The sequence below is a fragment of the Ictidomys tridecemlineatus genome, chromosome 8 (genome assembly GCF_052094955.1).
Source record: "Ictidomys tridecemlineatus isolate mIctTri1 chromosome 8, mIctTri1.hap1, whole genome shotgun sequence".
Classification (NCBI taxonomy): Eukaryota; Metazoa; Chordata; class Mammalia; order Rodentia; family Sciuridae; genus Ictidomys; species Ictidomys tridecemlineatus.
The window spans coordinates 134,672,850-134,694,188 of NC_135484.1; the positions used below are offsets into that span (position 1 = coordinate 134,672,850).

The 21,339-nt window shown below is 40.4% G+C and overlaps 1 protein-coding gene across 4 annotated transcripts; it reads left to right on the plus strand.

Annotated features, from left to right (window-relative positions):
- The first annotated feature begins 352 nt into the window (after positions 1–352).
- Positions 353–21,136, plus strand: Wrnip1 (WRN helicase interacting protein 1). 4 transcript variants are annotated; one of them, XR_013425331.1, is made up of 7 exons: positions 354–1,430; positions 3,674–3,865; positions 5,118–5,359; positions 14,528–14,757; positions 18,664–19,382; positions 19,573–19,652; positions 20,245–20,288. XR_013425331.1 is itself a non-coding variant. In XM_005335162.3 (7 exons), exons 1-7 carry the CDS (start codon positions 618–620, stop codon positions 20,518–20,520), a joined length of 1,989 nt encoding a protein of 662 aa, XP_005335219.1. In that variant the 5' UTR covers positions 358–617; the 3' UTR covers positions 20,521–21,136. The 4 variants fall into 4 exon arrangements, 3 of the variants coding, with proteins under 3 accessions (XP_040138127.1, XP_013218257.1, XP_005335219.1); XM_005335162.3 differs by having other exon boundaries at positions 358–1,430; positions 18,664–18,819; positions 20,245–21,136; XM_040282193.2 differs by lacking the exon at positions 19,573–19,652 and having other exon boundaries at positions 353–1,430; positions 18,664–18,819; positions 20,245–20,436.
- The last annotated feature ends 203 nt before the right edge of the window (positions 21,137–21,339 follow it).

The following is a 21,339-nucleotide window of genomic DNA, read 5'->3' on the forward strand; positions in this document are numbered from 1 at the left end:
TCTCTACAAACAACTTCCGTAACCTCCCACGGACAGGCTCCGCTTCCGAAGCATAAAAAGCCTGCAATGCGCCACCCCCATGACCCCAGACACTAATCTACTTCAGAATGCCCCCGGGCTTCCCGCGCCTCAAAGGGCCAAAGGAACGCCGCTTCCGCCACAGCGCAGTCTTGCGCAGGCGCACCACAACAGCCCTAGAGACACCCCTCACAAAGGCGGTTCGCGGAGCCGGAAGTAAACGAGCAGCGGCTGGGGCTAACGGTAGAGGACTACATTTCCCAACGTGCTGCGCGAGGTATAGCCTGCATCTGGGTAAGCAGCCCTGGACTACATTTCCCGAAGGGCCACGCGAGGCGATGTCCCCGGCGGGACAAACGGTCGTGGACTACACATCCCGACGCGCCGCGAGAGGCGTTACCAGCGGCCGGCCAAGGGCGGGCCGATGCGGGAGCTCCGGACGTGAGGCATGAGCGGCGCCCTCCCTCGGCCCGTGCGCGTTCTGCCGCCTCCCCGATCGAGGGTCGCGCGGCACGGGGCCTAGCGGCGGGCATCTGAGGCCTCGGCGTTCTCAGGGGCAGGTGCGGCCGCGCCGGGCGCCGGGGAGGGCGACGGCCGCCATGGAGGTGAGCGGGCCGGAAGACGACCCCTTTCTATCGCAGCTGCACCAGGTGCAGTGCCCCGTGTGCCAGCAGATGATGCCCGCCGCGCACATCAACTCACACCTGGACCGCTGCCTGCTGCTCCACCCCGCGGGGCACGCGGAGCCTGCGGCCGGGCCGCACCGCGCCGGGGAGCGGGCCAAAGGGCCCTCGCCACCTGGCGCCAAGCGGCGGCGGCTGTCGGAGAGCTCGGCGCTGAAGCAACCGGCCACCCCGACGGCGGCAGAGAGCAGCGAGGGCGAGGGCGAGGAGGGCGACGACGGTGGTGAGACCGAGAGCCGGGAGAGCTACGATGCGCCGCCCACGCCCAGTGGCGCCCGCCTGATCCCCGACTTCCCGGTGGCCCGTTCCAGCAGCCCCGCGAGGAAGGGGGCGGGCAAGAGGCCGGCTGCCGCGGCCGCAGCGGCGGGGAGCGCGTCTCCGCGCAGCTGGGACGAAGCGGAGGCGCAGGAGGAGGAAGAGGCGGGGGGCGACGGCGATGGCGACGCGGACGCGGACGGCGAGGACGACCCGGGGCACTGGGACGCGGACGCCGCAGACGCCGCCTTCGGGGCCAGCGGCGGGGGCCGCCCGCATTCGCGGGCGCTGGCGGCGGAGGAAATCCGGCAGATGCTGGAGGGCAAGCCGCTGGCGGACAAGATGCGACCTGACGCGCTGCAGGACTACATCGGGCAGAGCCGGGCGGTGGGGCAGGAGACCCTGCTGCGCTCGCTCCTGGAGACCAACGAAATCCCCTCGCTCATCCTGTGGGGACCGCCGGGCTGCGGCAAGGTGAGTGCCGTCCTGGCCGCGCTCCCGGCGCGTGGATGGCGCTAACGGTCAGCGGGCTGTGGGTTATGTCCTCCAGGAACTCGCCCGGCTCGGGGATGGCGTGGCCTAGGGGCCTCAGGTGCTGTCTGAGTTAGGGCACTGCTAGGTCCACAAGTGGCGTCTATGATGGGCGTGAAAAAGTAACACGCACCAGATTCTTAAAGACACATTTGCTGGACGTTTTCAGAAGGAAGATGTCTACGAATTTCTAGGTTCACAGCAAGAGTGGGACTCGGATTGGAGTTCTCTTCATGTTGCATCAGCTCCCCTGCCTCCTGATTTTTAGTGACCCAATTCTTTAGGAAACAGCATGCAACAAAAATTGTGAAGGGACATTTCTATATTACACTTGTATGTATATGGGTTCGGCTCTGAAAAAGTAATTAAATTTTTAAATTTCTGTTGTGCTTCCTTTCCCTTCCACTAGTTGTTGGTTTGACAGTGATTTTCAGAGCAAATATGAAAAACTTTCTTCTCTCTGCATATCATTTTCACCAAGAATTTCCATAACTATGCTTATAATGCTTTGCTTATATTGCTTTGCTTATACTGTTTAAGAGAAAAAGCATCAGTGCCTTTGGTGTTCGATTCCATGTACCTTCATTAGGGATAAGCAGTAGTGCAGAGGAGGGCGCAGGAGGAGGAAGAGGCGGGAGGGGGCGAGGGCGATGGATATTGTGGGTCTAGAGAACACGTCATTGGAAGAACATTTGAGAAAAAAGTTATGAATGCGGTAGTCCTGGTAAAAGAGAAGCTAAGAGGTGCTTGAGGATAATGAGTACCAGTGAATGACAGGTAGAATTTGGGAATCAGAAGAGGTCTCCTAGTTTTGAGGTTCAGACGCCTTCTTATGCAGGATATTCCTGATTTTTCTTTCAAGCTTCATCTCACACAACCACACCTGTCATTACTCCAGTTCCTGGAATGCAACTTGCTCTTTTTGTGTCTTATTTGTATCATGCTTTCCCTTTGGCCAGGCAAATGTATTTCAAATAACATTGTTTTTTGGGCCTTGGCATGTAAGCATATGCTCTATTACTGACCTACAGTACCAGCCTCCAGATACATTTTATGATGATGGTAGAATCGTTGATAAATCTCCCCATTTAGTTGTTAGACCACTTAGAGGGTAGAGCAGTAACATTTTTAGTAATTGTTAAATTTTTACATCAGATCATGAGAAGGGATTATCAGTAATTAAAGGTCCCAGACAGCAAGAAAAAGGTCTTCAAGGAGATGAGTGAGTCATAGAAGATTTTAGTGCAAGAGATTTACTGGGCCAGGCTGCTCAGTAAGGTAATTGGTGATCAACTCCAAGCCTATGTGACATAAGAGCTTGATTCCAAGATGCAGGTTGGCTGGAATTTGGTAAAGAAGCCCACAGTGTCTAATGTGCAGTACAACTTTCAGAAAATAAATGCCACTTTTCCAGTCAGGAGCAAATTTGTCCCTTTAATTAAACACTCTTCTCTTTTTCTTTATTCCCATTCTTAGTACTAAAGTGCTAACAACAACAATACTTATAATAGCATATACATATTTATTGAGCACCCAGTAAGTGCCAGATACTAAATGAACAACACTTTACTTGGAGCTTTCCTTTGCTTTCTGGTAAGTGCTAACTGTATCAATGCTGTTGTTACTGTCCAGAGTAGACATTCAGAAATGGTATGCATTCACCTCAGATACTAAGTGTTTTGTCAGTGGTCTCTCAACTCAACGACTCTTTCACTTTGCTTTTCTCAACCACTTCATTGAGCTACCACTAGTTGTAGTTCTGGGATCAGTTCTATACCTAGTTCTTCAGCTGTAATACTTTTGACTGGAGGAGGGAGAATTTTCTCTTTCCTTTGGTAAGGGGTCACAGCTGTCACCCAGGCTCTTCTAAATCTAGACAGCTGCTCTTTACTCAGATTCCAAAGATCTTAAGAGTCCCCAAAACAGGGATCAAAAGGGGCAAGGTACAAAGAAAAAAAGGTCAGGATTAGCCTAAGTTTTAGCTACTTTCCTGTTTTATTTGAATGTTGGTTTATTTATTTATTTATTTTTAATTTAAGACTTGGCTCTGTTTTTTCAAATGGTGTCTGTGTCTTTGAGCATTCTTAAGAGTTCAACTTGCTTGGTAATGCTCATGCTGCTTGTAGTACCCATGAGTGCTGTCCTCTCTGATTAGCTTTTCAAACTGTGTGTATTGTCTTTTCTAGACCACCCTGGCTCATATCATAGCCAACAACAGCAAGAAACATAGCATAAGGTTTGTGACATTGTCTGCAACAAATGCCAAGACAAATGATGTTCGAGATGTCATTAAACAAGCTCAAAATGAAAAGAGCTTTTTCAAAAGGAAAACCATCCTTTTTATTGATGAGATTCATCGGTTCAATAAATCTCAGCAGGTATATTAATTTCTTTTCTCTTTTGGTCACTGTGTACATCAAGTAAAATAAAAAGTATCAGATCACTTTTGAAAGTATAAAATACTATACAAATGCTAGGGAATGTTACCATTATTAACTGTCTATGAAGAAGCATAGGCTTGTCAACCCATCTCCTTCCACCCTGTATCCCCATGCTTTTTCTTACTATGTTTTGAAAACAAGAAAATGATATCTGATATATGATTAGTGTATCCCTAAGCTATCCATATCAGAAAAGCCATTTTGGATCCAGTTTTTAATTTAAGAAAATTTAATCTAAAGTATTAGGAATCATTGTAGACAAATTTGATTTTAAGATCATTGTCCCTTTTTTTGTCTTTATATTTTTATTTTCAAAATGAAAGAGTAGTTTTTTGTGCCTTTAGGCTGTCACCGAGTCCCCTTGATCAAGATTACTATTTTTTTTTTAATTTTTTTATTAGTTGCTCAAAACATTACAATGATCTTGATATATCATACATTTGATTCAAATTGGGGTGCATAATCTTATTTTTCCACATGTAAGATTACTACTTATTTCAATGGATTTTAGAATTAAAAAGTTACAATTTATTTTTATAACAAAGCCACTTTTTTTCTGAATAGACATGAAAATATTTTCCAGGCATACTTTTTCCTGACTTATGTTGTTATAGCTTTTTACTTATAATTAGAAATATTTCACAAAATCCAAAAATGTTTTCTGCCCCCCAGTCTTTTGAGTAGTAGACCTTTTAGAGTTTTGTCTAGATACTAGCTTTTCAAGTTTCATATGGGACATTGACACATCTCAGTGTTTCTGTGTAAGACAGTGTCTGGTGGTTATATATTCACCAAGCTTATTAGGAAGAAAATCTGAGTCCCACAGTGGAAGAGGATTTTGGAAATATTAATGTTTTCCTATTTTCTTTCTTTGCTGTAAATAAATAGTTGATATAATAAAGCATATGTCAATTCAGCCATACTTTTATAAGTAGAGAATTTTTTTATGTTAAATCTGTATTAGAATTCTACCAGGTAGAGACCAGCTTTAGACTCTAGCATCCCACTGATTTTTAAGTTTTGGACTTAAAAACAGAGTTGTACTTTCCACGAGTATTTTATCCATACTTAGTGTACATGCTGTAAAAGTAAAATTAGAAAAGTGAGAAAATGGATAGTTAACTTACGTAGGATTCCTCAACTGGCTATTGACTGGAATCACTGTCTTCTGTTTTCCTCCCATGATTAGGATACTTTCCTTCCTCACGTGGAATGTGGGACGATCACCCTGATTGGGGCCACCACTGAAAACCCTTCCTTCCAGGTCAATGCAGCTCTTCTGAGCCGCTGTCGAGTGATTGTTCTTGAGAAACTTCCAGTAGAGGCAATGGTGACTATTTTAATGAGAGCAATCAACTCACTGGGAATTCATGTCCTAGACTCTAGCCGTCCCACTGACCCTCTGAGCCACAGCAGCAACAGCAGCTCTGAGTAAGTTGTCAGTGTGAAGTATCCTGGGGACTCATACTTCCCAGAGAATCTCTTGGCAGGGGGCCAGAAAGGGCTGGGTCTCAGCCAGGAGAGAGGTGGGGACCAAGAAGAATGTTGATCTGCCAGTAAGGGGGGCAAAAAAAAAAAAAAAAAAAGGAAGAGAAGTGTTTATATCATACTAAGAGTATCTCTATAAACGTACCCTTTCTTTTAAGATGTATTTCCTAGCCTCACAGGGTATATCCATAATTGTTTAGGCTTTAATATTGCTTTGTTCTTGGGTGTTTGTTTTGTAGTAAGGGTTCTTTTCCTAGCTCACTGTTTTAAAAGCTTGGAAGACTATAGAAAACTTTGTTGATTAAAAAGATTTTGTCCTTCATTTAATGGAACAAATAGATATATACATCTTGCACCTACTTTCAAAACTTTGGAGGTTCTGCTAGATTCAAATTTCCTTTTTTCCTTGCAATTTGTTATTATTTTTTAAAAGTAAAAATGTAACTGTAGCCATATAATTACTTAATTTTTCACACTCAAAAAGCCAAACTCATTTCATTCCATGAAAGTAAAGGAATTTTAACTGAAATCGACATATCAGAAGCTGTTTTGTTCCTGTTAGCAATCAGTTTCTGCATCATGAACACCATGTTAGTTTATTAATACACAGGGCATATGTATTATGGATAATCAGTTTTATTTCTTGGGTAAGAGATTTTATTTATTTGTAGTAGAACATATTCTTCAGAAGTATTTGTGTATGTGTTGGCTAAACTAATGCAATGAAGCGTAATGCGGTCAGAGGAGAGGCTATTACCCACCTCCTTATGCTTGGACTACACAGCTGCTCCTGTTGCCCTGAGGCCAAGTTCTGGAGCCACTTTTCTGTGAGGATTAAAGTACAAGGCATAGTTGTAGATTCATGGTTTAGGTTTCAACAGTCTCTCCCTATGTGTCTTGTCTCTCCCATTTGCTCCTGCCTCAGATGTGGCTGTGTCATATGAAAGCCTTGAAACATTTGGCCATGGACTCCTGGGCAGAATGAAGTCACTTCATTTTGTAGTGTAGTTGTGATGGAATGGCCGATACAACTGTGGCTATAAAATATGGACCTGCTGGTATCCATCAGATGTGCTCATATTCAGGAGCCCTTTGTGGGCTGGACACTTGTAAGAGTTTCAGTGGTATTTTGCCACTTTATTGTATCTAGTACAGTTGTCTCAGCATCTGCAGGGAATTGGTTACAGGATCCCCCTGCAGATACCAAAATTCATAGATGCTCAAATCTTTTATGTAAAAATGGTTAGTATTTTCATAAAACATACACACATCCTACTATATACTTTAACTCTTCTTTAGATTACTTTAAAAAAAATGTTTTAAAATTATTTTGCAATGCTGGAGATTGAACCCAGTGTGTGAATCACTGAATTACACTCTCAACCCTTCTAGGTTATTTATAATACCTAATACAATATAAATGTTGTGCAGATAGATGTTATTCTATATTGTTTGGGGAATAATGAGAAGAGAAAAGTCTGAACATGTTTAATACAGGTACATTTTAAAAAATATCTCCAAGATTTGTTGGATTTGAGGATTCAGAACCCATGGATATGAAGGGCCAACTCTTTAGCTTTTTTTAATTAAAATTACAGTAATAGACTCTCATCAGTGTTTGAAAGACAAATTGAAAAAGAAAGGCAAATTTTTTTTTAACATTTTTTTTGTGTTTTTTTGGGTTTTTTTTTGCATACTGGTTATGATGTATCTACAATTTTCATTTACATAGGGTAGTTTTTATTTTATTTCATCATTTCATGGGATTGAGTTATTCAGAGAACTTCAAGTTTTCCCGTCTCTTCAGTAACTGCTGTGCCATAATTTAAGTAAATTGAGAAGGTCAGTAGAGATATAGAGCTCATCCTCATAAAAAGGATTTCTATATTTTAAAAAATTTCCAAGTGACTTCCAAGCATTTTAAAGTTTAAGAGGATCCAGTGAAAGAATTAAGATTTCTTTGAGTTGCTGAAACTGAAAGAGATATAACAATGAATCAGTTATTCTGAATCTGCTAAAATTGTATAGCAGTCAGAAAACCTTTTCCCTTGTCATTCGTGTAGAACTGATCCTAGTTATGACTTCCTTTCACTCTTAATTGCTTTCCATGTCCCCTGCCTTCTTTGGAGAGATGGGAAGATAGAAATTTGTCCTTGTTTATATTTGTAGCACTATGTTTAGCGTATATTATGCTCTTGGTAAATGGTTGATGATAAATAAACCCTACCTTCAATATGAGAAAAGTAGTTGCATTGGGAATAGTTGCCCATGTATCAAGAACTTTTTTTTATGCTTATAACTTTTTAGTATCAGCAAGCATAGTTTAATGAAAGCAAATTAAGCTTAGATCCATTAATTGATCTGTTTGTTAGCAATTCTGATAAGAAGTTGGGAGATGTCATAGACCAAAGAAAAAATACATTATAAGTGATTTTTCTGAAAGAAGTATCTGCCTTCCTGATTATCATGGACAATTAGCAGTGGATTGTGTTGTCTTTCAGTTATTATAGGTAAAATTGTACTTTCAAATCCCTATGGATTGGCATCAGCTGCATATTCAGCTTTGTGCAGATAAATCAGATTTGGTTACACTAATCTAGCTGTAAGAAAAGACTCTTAACCCCTCCCCCTCATAATTACTTTCTCTTTCGGAGAAGCTATGAGTGTGCATTTGTATTCTTATGTCATGTTTTGGTGCCCTAGATAGCAACTAAAACATGTACAGAGAAATCCTAGGCTTTTGAAGACTTTGTGTGAGAAGAGGTGAGCAGGGTACTGATTCCAAAACTAATAAAGCTGCTACTTGACTATTCTTGATTGTACTTGAGGAATTATAAGATTGTGAGTTCTTAAGACAGTTATACACATGTTCATTCCCATTATAGTGAGATAAAAATATTCTTTTTTGTCAGGATTGCTGGGGATTGAACAAAGACCTCACACATGCTAAGTGTGCACTTTACGACTAAGATACATCTCTAGCCCATGTGTTCTTTTGAAAAAAATTTCCCTTCTATATTTATTTATTCAGTATAATTCAAAGTTTCTGTATTTGCTAGGCATGGCTGGGTGTTGAAAAGTACATTAATGTGCCTGTAGAGAACATGATAAAGGCCAGGTGAGTAAATCGGCTTATAGTGCCATGGGGGGTGGTATAGAGAAGAGATGTCTAAAATATTCGAAAGCAAACATTTTACCTCCTGGATGAGGAGATGCTGAGTTAAGTTTTGAAGGGCAAGCAGAATTTAACCAGATGAAATAACGCTCCTTATCTGTGCCACAGTTCTCTGGTTTGTTTGGCTAATCAACAGTTTCCATGTATTTTGCTCTCAAAGAATTTGGTCACATGATGAAGTGAAGTGTGCTATCTAAGCTGGGTTAATTTTGGAGGCAGGAAAAAAAAAAACAAAAACCTATGGTCTCTGGTATGAGGAGCTTATGATGCTGAAGATGAAAAAGTAAAGCAGCATTTAATCATTCTGCACTACTTGCCGCAGTAAGAATTGTAGGTTCCCAGATCCTAGGACACAAACATATTCAGAACTTCCCTTCTGAAGAAGTAATTTGTTTGTGGTCCAGAGAAACACATCTCTGTGGACATGAAGAGGGTGAAGTGAGAAGCCATAATTGCCCTTTTGGCTCTATAGATACGCAGGTCCAAATTGAAGTAGCATTTATCCCTTCATAGGGTGCTGGGGTTTGTCTCTTAGATGGGGCTTTTCTTTAATCATCTGGAGAGAGGAGCCCTCAAACAAGATAACTATAGAGTTTTTTACATTGTTTATTTTTTCAACAAAGGTTTAAATTGTTTTGCCTACCTCTAAAGTAATCTTTTCTGCTGCAGAATAGAAAAAAAAGATGATAGAACACTGGCATAGAAGATACTGTCCAGAGTGGATTGTGGGTATAGAATAGATTTTAATAATTTTTTGTAAAAATATTTTACTATAAGGTAAATAAGTATGCCAGTATAATTGTGTTAATCTAAAGAAAAATATTAATAAAAAGAAAAATTTGGGGGGCTGGGGCTGCAGCTCAGTGGCAGAGCGCTTGCGTAGCATGTGTGAGGCACTGGGTTCAATCCTTAGCACCACATAAAAATAAACAAATAAAATAAAAGTATTCTGTTAATCTATAACTTCAAAAAATGTTAATATAAAGAAAAATATAAGTTAAAATGGTACTTTTAAAAACATCAGCAATGAGCTAGGTACGGTGGCACATGCCTGTAATCCCAGCAATTTGGGAGGTTGAGGCAGGAGGATCATGAATTTAAAGCCAGCCTCGGGAATTTAGTGAGGCCTAAGCAACTTAATGAGACACTGTCTCAAAATTTAAAAAGTAAATAAATAAAAAGGACTGGGGATGTGATTCAGTGGTTAATTGCCCCTGGGTTCACTACCTGATACAAAAAAAAAATAGCAACCTTATATTAGTTTGCTGTGGTTGCTGTACCACAAACTGACTGGCTTAGAACAACAGAACTTAACTCTCCTGGTTCTGGAAGTTAGGACCAAAATCAAGGTGTCAGCCGGGCCATAACCCTCCAGAGGCTTCCTTCCAGCATCTGGTATCTCCTAGCATCCCTTAACTTCTGGTTGCCATCTCTGCTTCCATCTTCATATGACCTCTATGTCCTTGTGTCTTCTTTTCCTCTTATACGAATATTTGTCATTGGATTTAAGATACACCCTAAATCCAGGGTGGTTTCATCTTGAGATTCTCATATCTGCAAAGACCCTATTTTCAAATAAGGTTACATCCATGGGTTCCAAGGATTAGGACTTAACATCTTTTGAGGGTTACTATTCAACCCTTTGTAGAACCCTGCCAGGTATGTGGTATATAATTTGGAAAGACATAGGATTATAGAAAAAGATGACATTATCTGTGAAATGTATGTCTGTCTTTATGAAGAAAGTAAGTTTTGTTTCAGTTTAACTCAGGTTATCATGGAAACATCAGAGTTTGGGGCTCTGCTTTGAAGATTTACAATTCTAGAGAGCATGCTATTGAATATCTAATTCAAATGATAATAACAATAGCTAACATTTATGGAGTACTCCTGATGTGGTAGACAGTACTCTTGAGCATTCTGCATGTCTTGATTAATCCTCAGTATAGCTTTGCAAATTAGGTATCAGCTTTTTTTTTATTAGAAGAGGAAACTGAGGCAGAACAAGGTTAAGAAATATGCTCACGATCATTCAGCTTGAATGACATGGAACCAATTTTAAAGGAATGTTGCCAATTATTAAGCAACCTCAGTTGCTGGAAGGATCCTAGATACCAAGGTGAAAGGGTATGAATGCTGACAGTGAACATTACCATCCTAACCTTTCTCTGTATGTTTTTTATTTAAGGGCAACTCTGTATTAATTTGTAAAGGAGTCAGTACAAAAGATCCCACCTAAAATGTAGCAGGTATGCCTTTTAACCAGATATGCATATCACACTTATTTGGGATGTATTTTGTGCCTGGGGTCTGACCCTGGAGTTTTAGGAATCAGTAAATCAATAGTATGGTATCCACATCTGTATTTGAGGAAAGTTCTCTAATCTGATGCGTGTATCCCTGGTTGAGAACCACTTTTTAGCAGTTGTTACACTGACCATATAATGTTCAGTTTCCTTAGTGAAGAAATTCAAGGAGTTTGTTTTATAATTTAGGGAGGGAGAGCTTAATAAACCCATCTTATTCTTTTGTTCTGCGGTGAAATAACAGGGACATTTTCACTTTCTTTACTCCTCCTACCTAAACATCCAACCATATAAATAGTATTCTCCAAATCCCAATATCCTTTACCAGAAGAACACTGCAGGATCCAGGCCACTGGAAAAGAAAGGGGAAGGAGGAAGAAGCTTTCCATATTCTGTTAAGATCAGAGTGTTTCTCTGTACTTAGCTCTGTGTTTCATCTCTAAATTGTATTAACCAGAATATAATCTTTTCCTCTCATTATGAAAAGGGTTTTTACTACCTTATAACAACATAATTTACTGTCTATTGCTTATTTCTTTGTAGGATGCTATGAAAGTTTGGACACTATCCCCAAAGTAGATTTCATCTCATTTAATTCTATGCTACCTTTGAAGGTTATTTCCAAATGCAGAATATTTTGTAAGTTTATACTTAAATTTAAAAATAACGTTAAATTCTCTAACCTAGAGAAACTCTCTCAAGATAATTTAATAGTTACTGTTTGTCTCAAGATAATTTCGTAGTTACTGTTTGCTGAGTGGTTTTGCAAATATCAATGATTAACTTTAGTTCTGTCATCTCTGTCCCATTCTAAGATCTCAGAGTATTTTATTGTATTTTATTACTACTTTTCAGAATTTAAAATAAAGAGGGATTTAGGACATATTAGATGGTAGTTAAATCATACCCCTTCATGCATGGTGTTTATAACAGTGAATTTCCATTTTGTAATTTCTTTACATGACTATTGTGAGTGCAGTGAGTGCCCCCTTTTATTCCTTGAACAGTTGATGAGAAATTCATTTTGGATGGGATGAACTTTGAACTGTGGATGATACCCAAGGGGAAGAAGGGAGTGGCGGGAGCTTGGGTGGCTTTTGTTGTGGCAGCAACTTCATTCCCATGAGTGCAAACCAAAACAACAGAATGATTTATACTTTGTTTAGGAGTACAAATCAAAGGACCGTATTTCCCAATTAGACAAATACATGTCCATTTTCAAAGCCTTATTCACAGCATGCTATTTATAAATCTATGGAGCAAAAATGGACTAATTCATAGAAAAGAGATATATACCAAAATACTAATTTTAGGATAGTCTAGCAGTAGTGATTTTTCTCTCTTTGACTATTTTTAAAATAGGAAAATTCAGAAGTTTGAGTAGCTTGTTTTTCAAACCATTATTAAATTTTTAGGAACGTGAAACTGTTCATAGTGTGGTCTAAATTTTGCTTTAAAAATTACATGTAAGGTTAGTGGTTGCATGGCTGGTTGAATCATAAAGAAAATTAAATAAATGTCATCATCATACTGGTTATTGTCTAAGGTGATGAAAGTAGGATTCTGTTTTGTTTTCTATATTTTTATATGATTTCTTTTAAATTAAAAAATATTACTCTGAAATAATGAGAAAATTGAAGTTAGCCTATTCACTGTGCAGTAATTGAATATCCGTTATCTACCAGGCACTAGAAATACAAAGAACTAGTGGAACCTTATTCCTGTCCATGTGCTCAACATTTAGTGAGGGTGGAGAGATGACACAGGAATGAGCAACCCAACTCATGGTGTGGGATATAGAATAGTTCAGTATGTTGGAACTGATTAGGGCTCCTACTTTTACTCCTTTTCTTCCCTCAGTTGTCCTGAAAACTTTTTGTTGCTAGGAAGCTTCCCAAGGAAGTGGAAAAGAGGTGTTCGGTCAGTTTTACCCCCACACTCGCCCCAGGTACTATGCCCTTGATCTTAGAGACATCATAGGCTACTGGGCCTCTTTGATGCTGGTTCCTCCTTTCTACCTCTTTAGTATATGCTCTATTGTTTTCTTCTAAATCATCTTTCAGAAAATCCAGCTTCTGGTTGAGAAATGATCCATCGACTTTCCAAAGTGCCAATAATATGATCCTGGTAATATGTTTTGGATGATCTGTTGAGTTCACTGCTGAGAAGATGATGCTCTCAGAAGGAAGGGAGATGAGTTTCTGGGCTATACCTAAGGGTCTGAGGCCAGACAGTTTTCTTGAGTCTGAGGAGACAGTGTTCTTTTAGAAAGTTAAGTCAAGCCAGGTATCTTATATGTGATGAGGCCCACAGTGAGTAACTAAATCCTGGTCACTGTTAGTAGGTAAGGGAATGCGATGGGATAGTCTTCATGACATTAGAGACACATCTTTGAGTGAAATGCAGATTGAGGTTACTCAGGTTGTTTTCCAGGCAAAGTTGTAGGTGGGTGTAGGAGAAGAAATTCTGTATTAGAAATTTTATGTTGACCCCAGCATACAAGCTGGATTCTGCTCCAGAACCCTCCCTTAGCCCATTCCAGTTGGCACTTGTTGTATAACTTATGGTGTACAACCACTGTGTGTTGTTTTCCAAGTAGCTGATTTGGAAGGACAATCCTGATGAACTTATTAATTACTGTGAAGATATTTTCAGTTGAAGGATAATAATGACATGGGTGAACTATATATTCAAAAAATTATATTTTTTGCAGCTCAATCAGGAAATAAGACTCTTGTAAGTAATGAAATGTGTTAGATAGTCAAGATGGAAATTAGACCTGAAAACTAATTATAGTTAGATCTTGTTTATGAAGATACAGACTTTGGAATGTGTTTGCAAATTTTGGTTCTCACATTTGGAGAGAGGTTAGGTGATTAACTCAAAGTCCCACAACTAAATTCTGGCAGTCTTTTGATAATTTTCCAGGGTAGTGACCTCTTTGCTACCCCAGGTAGATTTTGTATGAGTAATACCCACTCTGAAATGACGTACTGCTCTCTGAAATTGTTCCAGGCCAAAATTAGAGAGAACTTCTAGGTCCTGCTGTGTCCAGGGAACTGAGGATCTTGTTTATTGTTTGTAAAATGAGGGAATTGAACTGCCTGATCTGGACCCTTTTAGAGCTAATAATGTGATATGGTAAATCTTGCCTGTGTGGAAGGTTGTCTGAGCATTTTTTGTGTCATCCAGATGTGGGTTGCCATATGCTATAATGAGGTGCTAATGTTTCTGATAAAGTGTTCACTGTTCTTTAGGGCAGAACCAGAGAGTCCACTTGTCAACTATAACTTTCCAGGACATTCAATTTCTGTTTCACACAAGCTTCAATGAGTGAACTTACAGTAAGATACCCTGGTGGATCATAAGATACAATGTAGTATTCTTCCAACTCTTGGGACCCAGTGAGATGCCCTTGTAACTTTTAAGATCTCAGTAATGCTTGTGACTTTTTAAATCTCAGCAGTGCTTAACCAGATTAACTGTGTGAGTTCAAAACAAGGGTCCAAAGCCTTGAACTAAGGTGGTTTTTTTCATTGACTTTACTAGAAGTACAAGTTCACTAAGGTATGCTGCAGAATGAGAAATGTGTTACCTGAGTGACAATAACTAATGCTGGTTGTGTTCCAGACCCTCCGTGTTTATAGAAGATAAAGCAGTAGATACTCTTGCTTATCTCAGTGATGGGGATGCCCGAACTGGCTTGAACGGACTGCAGCTGGCAGTGCTGGCCAGGTTAAGCTCTAGGAAGATGTTCTGTAAGAAGAGTGGACAAACCTATTCTCCCAGTAGAGTTCTGATCACTGAGAATGATGTGAAGGAAGGTCTTCAGCGATCCCACATTTTATATGACCGGGCAGGTAAGTAACTGAGTAACTGGAATGTAGAAAAAGTAACACTATAGAGAAATAAGTGTGCACAACTGCTCATTGCCAGGCATCAAAAGGAGTTCAGGGGTTTGAAATTACAGGCTCCTCCTTCATCTTATAAAATCGTTAGATATTTTCTCATTACTTTCTGGTAGCAACTTATGGTGTACAAGCACTTTTGAAAGCCTATGTATTTAGTTGATAGTGAGTAATTCCTGTAATTTGCAAAGGCAGTAAGTAGCAAGAGGACTTTTGCAATAAATGACTTATTTAGTACTTTACTTGAGTGTTAAAAATCCTTAATTTCTGGGGGCTGGGGTTGTGGCTCAGTGGTAGACTGCTTGCCTTGCACATGTGAGGTACTGGGTTCAATCCTCTGCACTATTCAAAATAAATAAATATATTGTGTCCATTTACAATTAAAAGAATATTTTTTAAAAATCCTTTCTTTTTGGAGTTTAACCTAAACATTGAGTTTATATGGCTCTTGATGCTTTTATTGTGTAGTGGGTTCTTAGAAAAATTCAAATCTAATTTTTCAGTGTGCACTTAACTGTTTACAGAGAACCACATTTAGAGATAACAGATAATGTCAGCTTTTATTAAATCTGTGAACGGGTAGTATTAAATATAAGCATAGCACATTTGCATCTTTTTATAAAAAAAGGTCAGAGATGAAGATAGCTTACTGCAGATTAGGCTAAACTCCTGTGATGGAACATTTGTATGACTCTGAACATAGTCATATTACAGTAACTATGGAATAGAATTTCTACACCTTTAAAAGTTCTCCCAGAAAAAGAAGCTGATAATTGAACATTCCACATCTCATGTTGGCTGTGCCACATCTCTGATATTTCCTGATGACGAGAGTCCTTATTGGCTGGGGAAGGGGTGGAGGGGCTTAAGAATGACTTTGGTTGCAGGCAGAGTCTCTTAGTAAAGGTGCTCACTACACAACCTTGGTAGAGTGACTGAAACTTTTTGGCCTTTATGTCCCTTAGCTGATGGTAATGTGGGTTTCAGTGCTAAGGTCACATTGGACATGTGAAACACACAGTCCCATCTGCATTTTGACATTTACCTGCCTCCCAGCAGGAGCCTTCTCACACGGCTATCTCTCCCTTATGTGAGTGTCATGTCAGTGCTTAACAAATCTGAAAAGTTGAATATCTAGATATAGAGCTTTGCTTTGCTTTTAGTCAAAAACAAAAATGAGAAGAACAAAATAAAAGTTTTTCAAAAGTGAAGGAATTACTACATGGTGGATTCTCCCTTGCTTCTGGGGGTTCAACAGCTGTGATCTTTCTCCCTTTTTTAAGTGTCCCAAGGGGGGGCTTCATTTTGACTAGATCAGTCTTTCATATTTAATCAGACTATCAGTTAATATCCAAGTAATATGAAATTTTCCAAATAACCTTAGAAGGTACTTTATTAATATCCTCATTTTGCAGATAACAAAACTCGGCTTGCCTCATAAAGCTTGTGGTAAAACTGATCCTCAAATTAAGGTCCGACTGGTTCCCAATATCATTTCCTTTACCACTGCTCCTGCTTCCATTTCAGGCTTGCTGTGTGCAGTCACTGAGCTTGCCCTAGAGCACATTCCCTGCAAGGAATCACACTTGGAAGTGTCTAGTCCCAGGGAACCATGAACCATGGGGATTACCTTGTCGCTAGCTCTTTGCTTCCTTAGGAAGAGCTGGGGGCAGTGGAGGCCTCCTGATGCCACGTCCAACAGCCTTGAGAACTCTACAGTCTATGTCTTTCTAATATCAATGAGCCCCCTCTACCCACATGCAGCTCTATATAGAGTGTCTGCTACACAGAGGGTCCACAACAGGTGTAAATAGAATTCATGAACTTGAGAAATGTTCTCATATAGGCTGTTCCATAAATAGGGATTATAGAAGCATTGCCCTGAAAACCTGTTATCTTAGACTTTTATAACTGATAAGAAAAGAATCTATCCCATAATTTTTATTATTTTAGTGTTGCTCACTAGTATATAATACCCATAGTAGGATCCAGTAAATAGTTCAGATGGTATGCATCAAATTAAATAAGTATCCAGATGAGAATAAATTTTCTTTTCATGTCTTGACATCAAAGTATTATAAACAATTGTGTTCTGGTAGAACACAATCTTATTGTTCATATGGGCTTGTGTTAACTTTCTAAAGCAGTGTATAATAAAAGCAGAAGCATAGAATAATAATAGAATCTAAAATAGAGTGTTTCTATAGTGCATGCTTGCTATGTGCCAGGCATGTATTTAATACAAGCTATGAAGTGAGTGGTCTTGGCATCCCCATTTTTAAGATGAAAACCTTGAGACAGAGAGGATCAGGAATATACCCTTGGCTGAGTGTCTGGTAAGTTTAGGTTTCAAGCCCAAGCTGCCTGGCCTAAGAGCCCATGTTCTGGCCCACGTACCTGTGGTATTACCTCTCACATTGACCCAGTAAAACTTGGAGGAGATGAGTAACCTGCATTGGGGGAAGTGTAAACTAGACAGAATGTGAACTAGAGGTGGTTTCTTTCATCCTTCCATACCCATGTGTTTGACTAGATCTACCCTAGTCTTCCCCACCTCTAAGTTTTGGCCCACAGAGGAGCAAAGCACAGGTGTGAGAGGGAGCCAGAACCATGAGGATCACTTAGGACACTTTCCCAGCCAGTGTCTGTAGCTGACTTCACTAGGGAAACTCTGGTACAGTGGACATTCAGTTTTTCTATAGAAATCCAATTATGTTGACATGTTGATCTGCCCAAACCTCCTTGAAAACTGGATTTGCTCAGATTCTGCCATCAACCTTTTGGGACTTTCCCCTTTGGTAGGCCAGGGGAGTTTCTTGTTGCTTTCTTTCATCTCCATCTGAAGACCAAGTGTTGTCTTAGCAGACTGATCAGCTACTGGGATTTGTTCCTGGGGCCCGAAAACTGTCTGGAAGAACACAGTCTTATTGTTCATATGGGCTCATGATGAAGAGAAGCACTAGGTGCTTCTCTAGAAGAACTCAAGAACACCCCCAAACACCCCTCTTTCTCATAAGGGGAATGTTCTATCCCTGAACTTAAGAAAAAAAGGATGGACAGGAAATTGTGAAATGTGTACAGATACCACTGCCTTTTATTTATTTAAAAAATCATTGAGCTATGATTTCCTGCCTTTCTATGTGTTTTTTCTAAAGCACATTTCACTGATTTTGATTTTCTTGTGAATCCAGGCCAAAAAATGGAATAAGACCAAATGGTGAGGGTGAGTCTTACCCATTCAGAGTGAGATCTATTAGTGCCAGTTCTCTGGGATCATGCCACACAGGTGTCTGTACACCAGGGCTGTGGTTTAAATGACCACAGGCTTCAGATATCAGGAAGACAGCTGGAAACAACACTGAGGAACAAATGGGCCATGACAGCTGCCCTTGACACTTGACTCTCCATCCTGATGGCTACAAGCAGCCCCATGGTCTGTTTTCCTTAAATAGACTGCAGGGGGATAAGATGGAGTCAGAATGTGAGACTGTCCCTACCTCCCCTCTTGTCTCTGGCAAATCCACTGTGGTAGAGATTACTTTTCAGAGTGAATGTCCCCACCCTGTTCACCTTTGTGTGTACACATTCAATGGGAACACCCTCTTCATGTTTTTCAAGTAGCATCCTCTTCCTCTGAACAGGACTTAGCCACCAAACAAGCGCCCCACCTCCAAGGAGGACTGCACTGGGGCATGCTACAGGTTTGCATCCTCCCACCTAGTATAGTTTGAGGATAGCCATCAACCCCACTCTCCTCAGCTTCCCTGGGACCTCTGTTAGTGCAGCCTTCCTTAAATCAGCTTGTCACAAAGCTGGCTGGGGGACCCCTCTGAGTGGGTGCCTTTCTGTGGTATACAGGAGAAGAGCACTACAACTGCATCTCCGCCTTGCACAAGGCCATGCGAGGCTCGGACCAGAATGCTTCCCTCTACTGGCTGGCACGCATGCTTGAGGGAGGAGAGGACCCACTCTATGTGGCAAGGAGGCTGGTGAGGTTTGCCAGTGAGGACATCGGTGAGTGTGTCTGAGGGTCCCAGAGCCCCAATTCATATTGGGAGTGGGGCAGGTGGCATGAGGGAGGGAATGTGACTTCTTTTGGCCTAAGGATGTCATGGAATTATGTGTAAAAGGCAAGAGAAGACTTTCTGCAGGAGCTTAGTTGTCTATTTCTTGGTGTGTGTGTGTGTGTGTGCTTTTGAATGTATTAAAAAGTCACCATTTTCTACTTCCTCTTCGGGAATGTTCTTTAGAATATGAGTAGTTTATTCAGAATGTTGAAATAAAAGAGATACTTTTCAATTTGCTTTTGCAGCCAGGTGTTGAGGTTTTCGTTGGACAGTTCCTGAGGTAGAAATGGAAGACTCTGGACACCATTTAAAGACAAAGAACAGCTTTTTTTTTTTTTTTTTTTTTTTTTTGCCTTTGTAAATGTTTTGTTTTTAATGTACCCATACTTGTGAATGTCTTCATGGCCTTTGGTCCTCTCAGTATTTGTTTTAGTCTCTTGTTTTTCCTACTACTAGATATAAAATTTTTACCCACAAGGAGCCAGTTCTGGACACCACAGTTATCACTCAGTAAATATTTCTTGAATAAGTTAATGTGATCAATGATCAGTGATAAGTTCCATTTCTTTTGCTAAATGGGACTATTTTTGTCACCAAGTCTATAAGCAGTTATGGTCTCTGGTTGCGGCAACACGCGGACAAGTGGGGATGATAGTGTGTGTTGTGACTTAACTCCTTTGTCTCTCTGTGTGTGTGACAGGTCTGGCAGACCCGTCTGCATTAACACAAGCAGTTGCTGCCTACCAAGGCTGTCATTTTATAGGCATGCCTGAATGTGAGGTAAAGTAAACAGCTCCCATCTTTACAAATCCATTCCTTTCTCCTGTGTTCCAACCTTTGGTGGATTTGAATATATGTGGTACCTTCACTATTGATGTATTGGGCCCGCTAGATTGGGCTCAACCTTTGAAGTTCCGTTGTTTAGAATTCTAGGCTCTAGAGAGAGATCAGACCTTCGGTGTGGATGAAGTTATTATTTCAAACTGTCCTTAGGAATCTCAGGGTTCAGAGAAGGTGCTAAAGTCTTCCTGGGCGACAGAAAGGTTGTGAAGGAGCTAAGGAGGAAGCCCTTGTGGGTTTGCCTCCCAAACAGCAGCTTCCTGTTCATCTGTTTTATATCTTGAGGGTTTAAAAAAATTTCATTTTGCAAAATGTTCTTCAGTCTTTTTTTTTTTTTTAAAGGAGAAGCACTGGCCTGGCTTGTCTCTCATTCATAGGGATTTCTTCTCTAGTTATCCAGACTAGGCAAAAAATGGAGATAAAAAAGAATGATGGGAATCTTTTTAAAAAGTTAACTGGAGGTATCTTAAAGCACTCTGCCAAACAGAACCTTTCTGGCACCTCCTTGGTAATGTGTCCTTCTGTATCCTAGGTGCTTCTGGCCCAGTGTGTGGTCTATTTCGCGAGAGCCCCAAAGTCCATTGAGGTGTACAGCGCTTATAATAATGTCAAAGCCTGCCTGAGGAACCACCAGGGCCCTCTGCCCCCGGTGCCCCTGCACCTGAGGAACGCACCAACCAGGCTGATGAAGGATCTGGGCTACGGCAAAGGCTACAAGTACAACCCCATGTACAGTGAGCCTGTGGATCAGGAATACCTGCCCGAGGAATTGAGAGGAGTCGATTTCTTCAAGCAGAGGCGGTGCTGACTCTTAGGCAGTGACAGCAGAAGGATGGTCTTTATTGAAGGGAAAGAGTAACTGGATTGTGAAGTTGGTTGCCTGGTGGAAGTTAAAACAGACCAACATTTTGTGCCAGAAATTTAAGAGTTCCATAGGTGGAGGAGATTACTTCAACTAAATGTGTAACGTTGAAATTGTGTTCATTTGCACTCTGTGCAATGGTTATGCTTATGAAAATATCTGGCAGCTTTGTGCAATGAATTAATGTTATAAGGAATTATCTATTTTGTCATAGTATTTAAGTCATAATGTCATTTCAGAATTCAGTTCAGTAGGATTTTTTTCCTTTAAAAATGTATATTCTGGGTAGTTCCAATTGTTAAAAAAATGTAATTGTGATTTAATACTGCATAGTGTTTTGGGTATTTTTTTTATATGCAAAGGTCTTATGAGCCAATAAAACTATTTCAAAGTACTCTTCAGTTCTTAAATGTTTTTCCCACCTAGGATGGTGGGTACCAATATTTGTCACCATTGCATTTCAATAGATAGATACTGTAAATCATCATAGATAAGATTGGAAAGCTTGGGAGAAGTCAATCTGTCTTTCTGAAAATAAATTTTAATTTTTTAAAGAACTGCATACTCATAGTTTTAAATGATTCATAAGATCCAGTAGTCCCTGACCCATTCCTACCCACCTCCTCCTTGCAGCCCTGTATTTCTAAATAATAATTCCTATTTTACTTTGTGTTTCTTGAAGTTAAACATGTCATTGCCCTCAGCTTCATGTTCATCGTATCTATTGGTAATTTTGTCTCAGTCACCATTTTGTGTAGATTTTAA

Excerpts from the sequence above, each read along its gene's own strand:
- Wrnip1 (XM_005335162.3), top strand. The coding sequence starts at position 618 with ATGGAGGTGAGCGGGCCGGAAGACGACCCCTTTCTATCGCAGCTGCAC. Across the intron at positions 5,360-14,527 it reads AGCAGCAACAGCAGCTCTGA|ACCCTCCGTGTTTATAGAAG; the intron begins GTAAGTTGTCAG and ends GTTGTGTTCCAG. Across the intron at positions 18,820-19,572 it reads GTTTGCCAGTGAGGACATCG|GTCTGGCAGACCCGTCTGCA; the intron begins GTGAGTGTGTCT and ends TGTGTGTGACAG.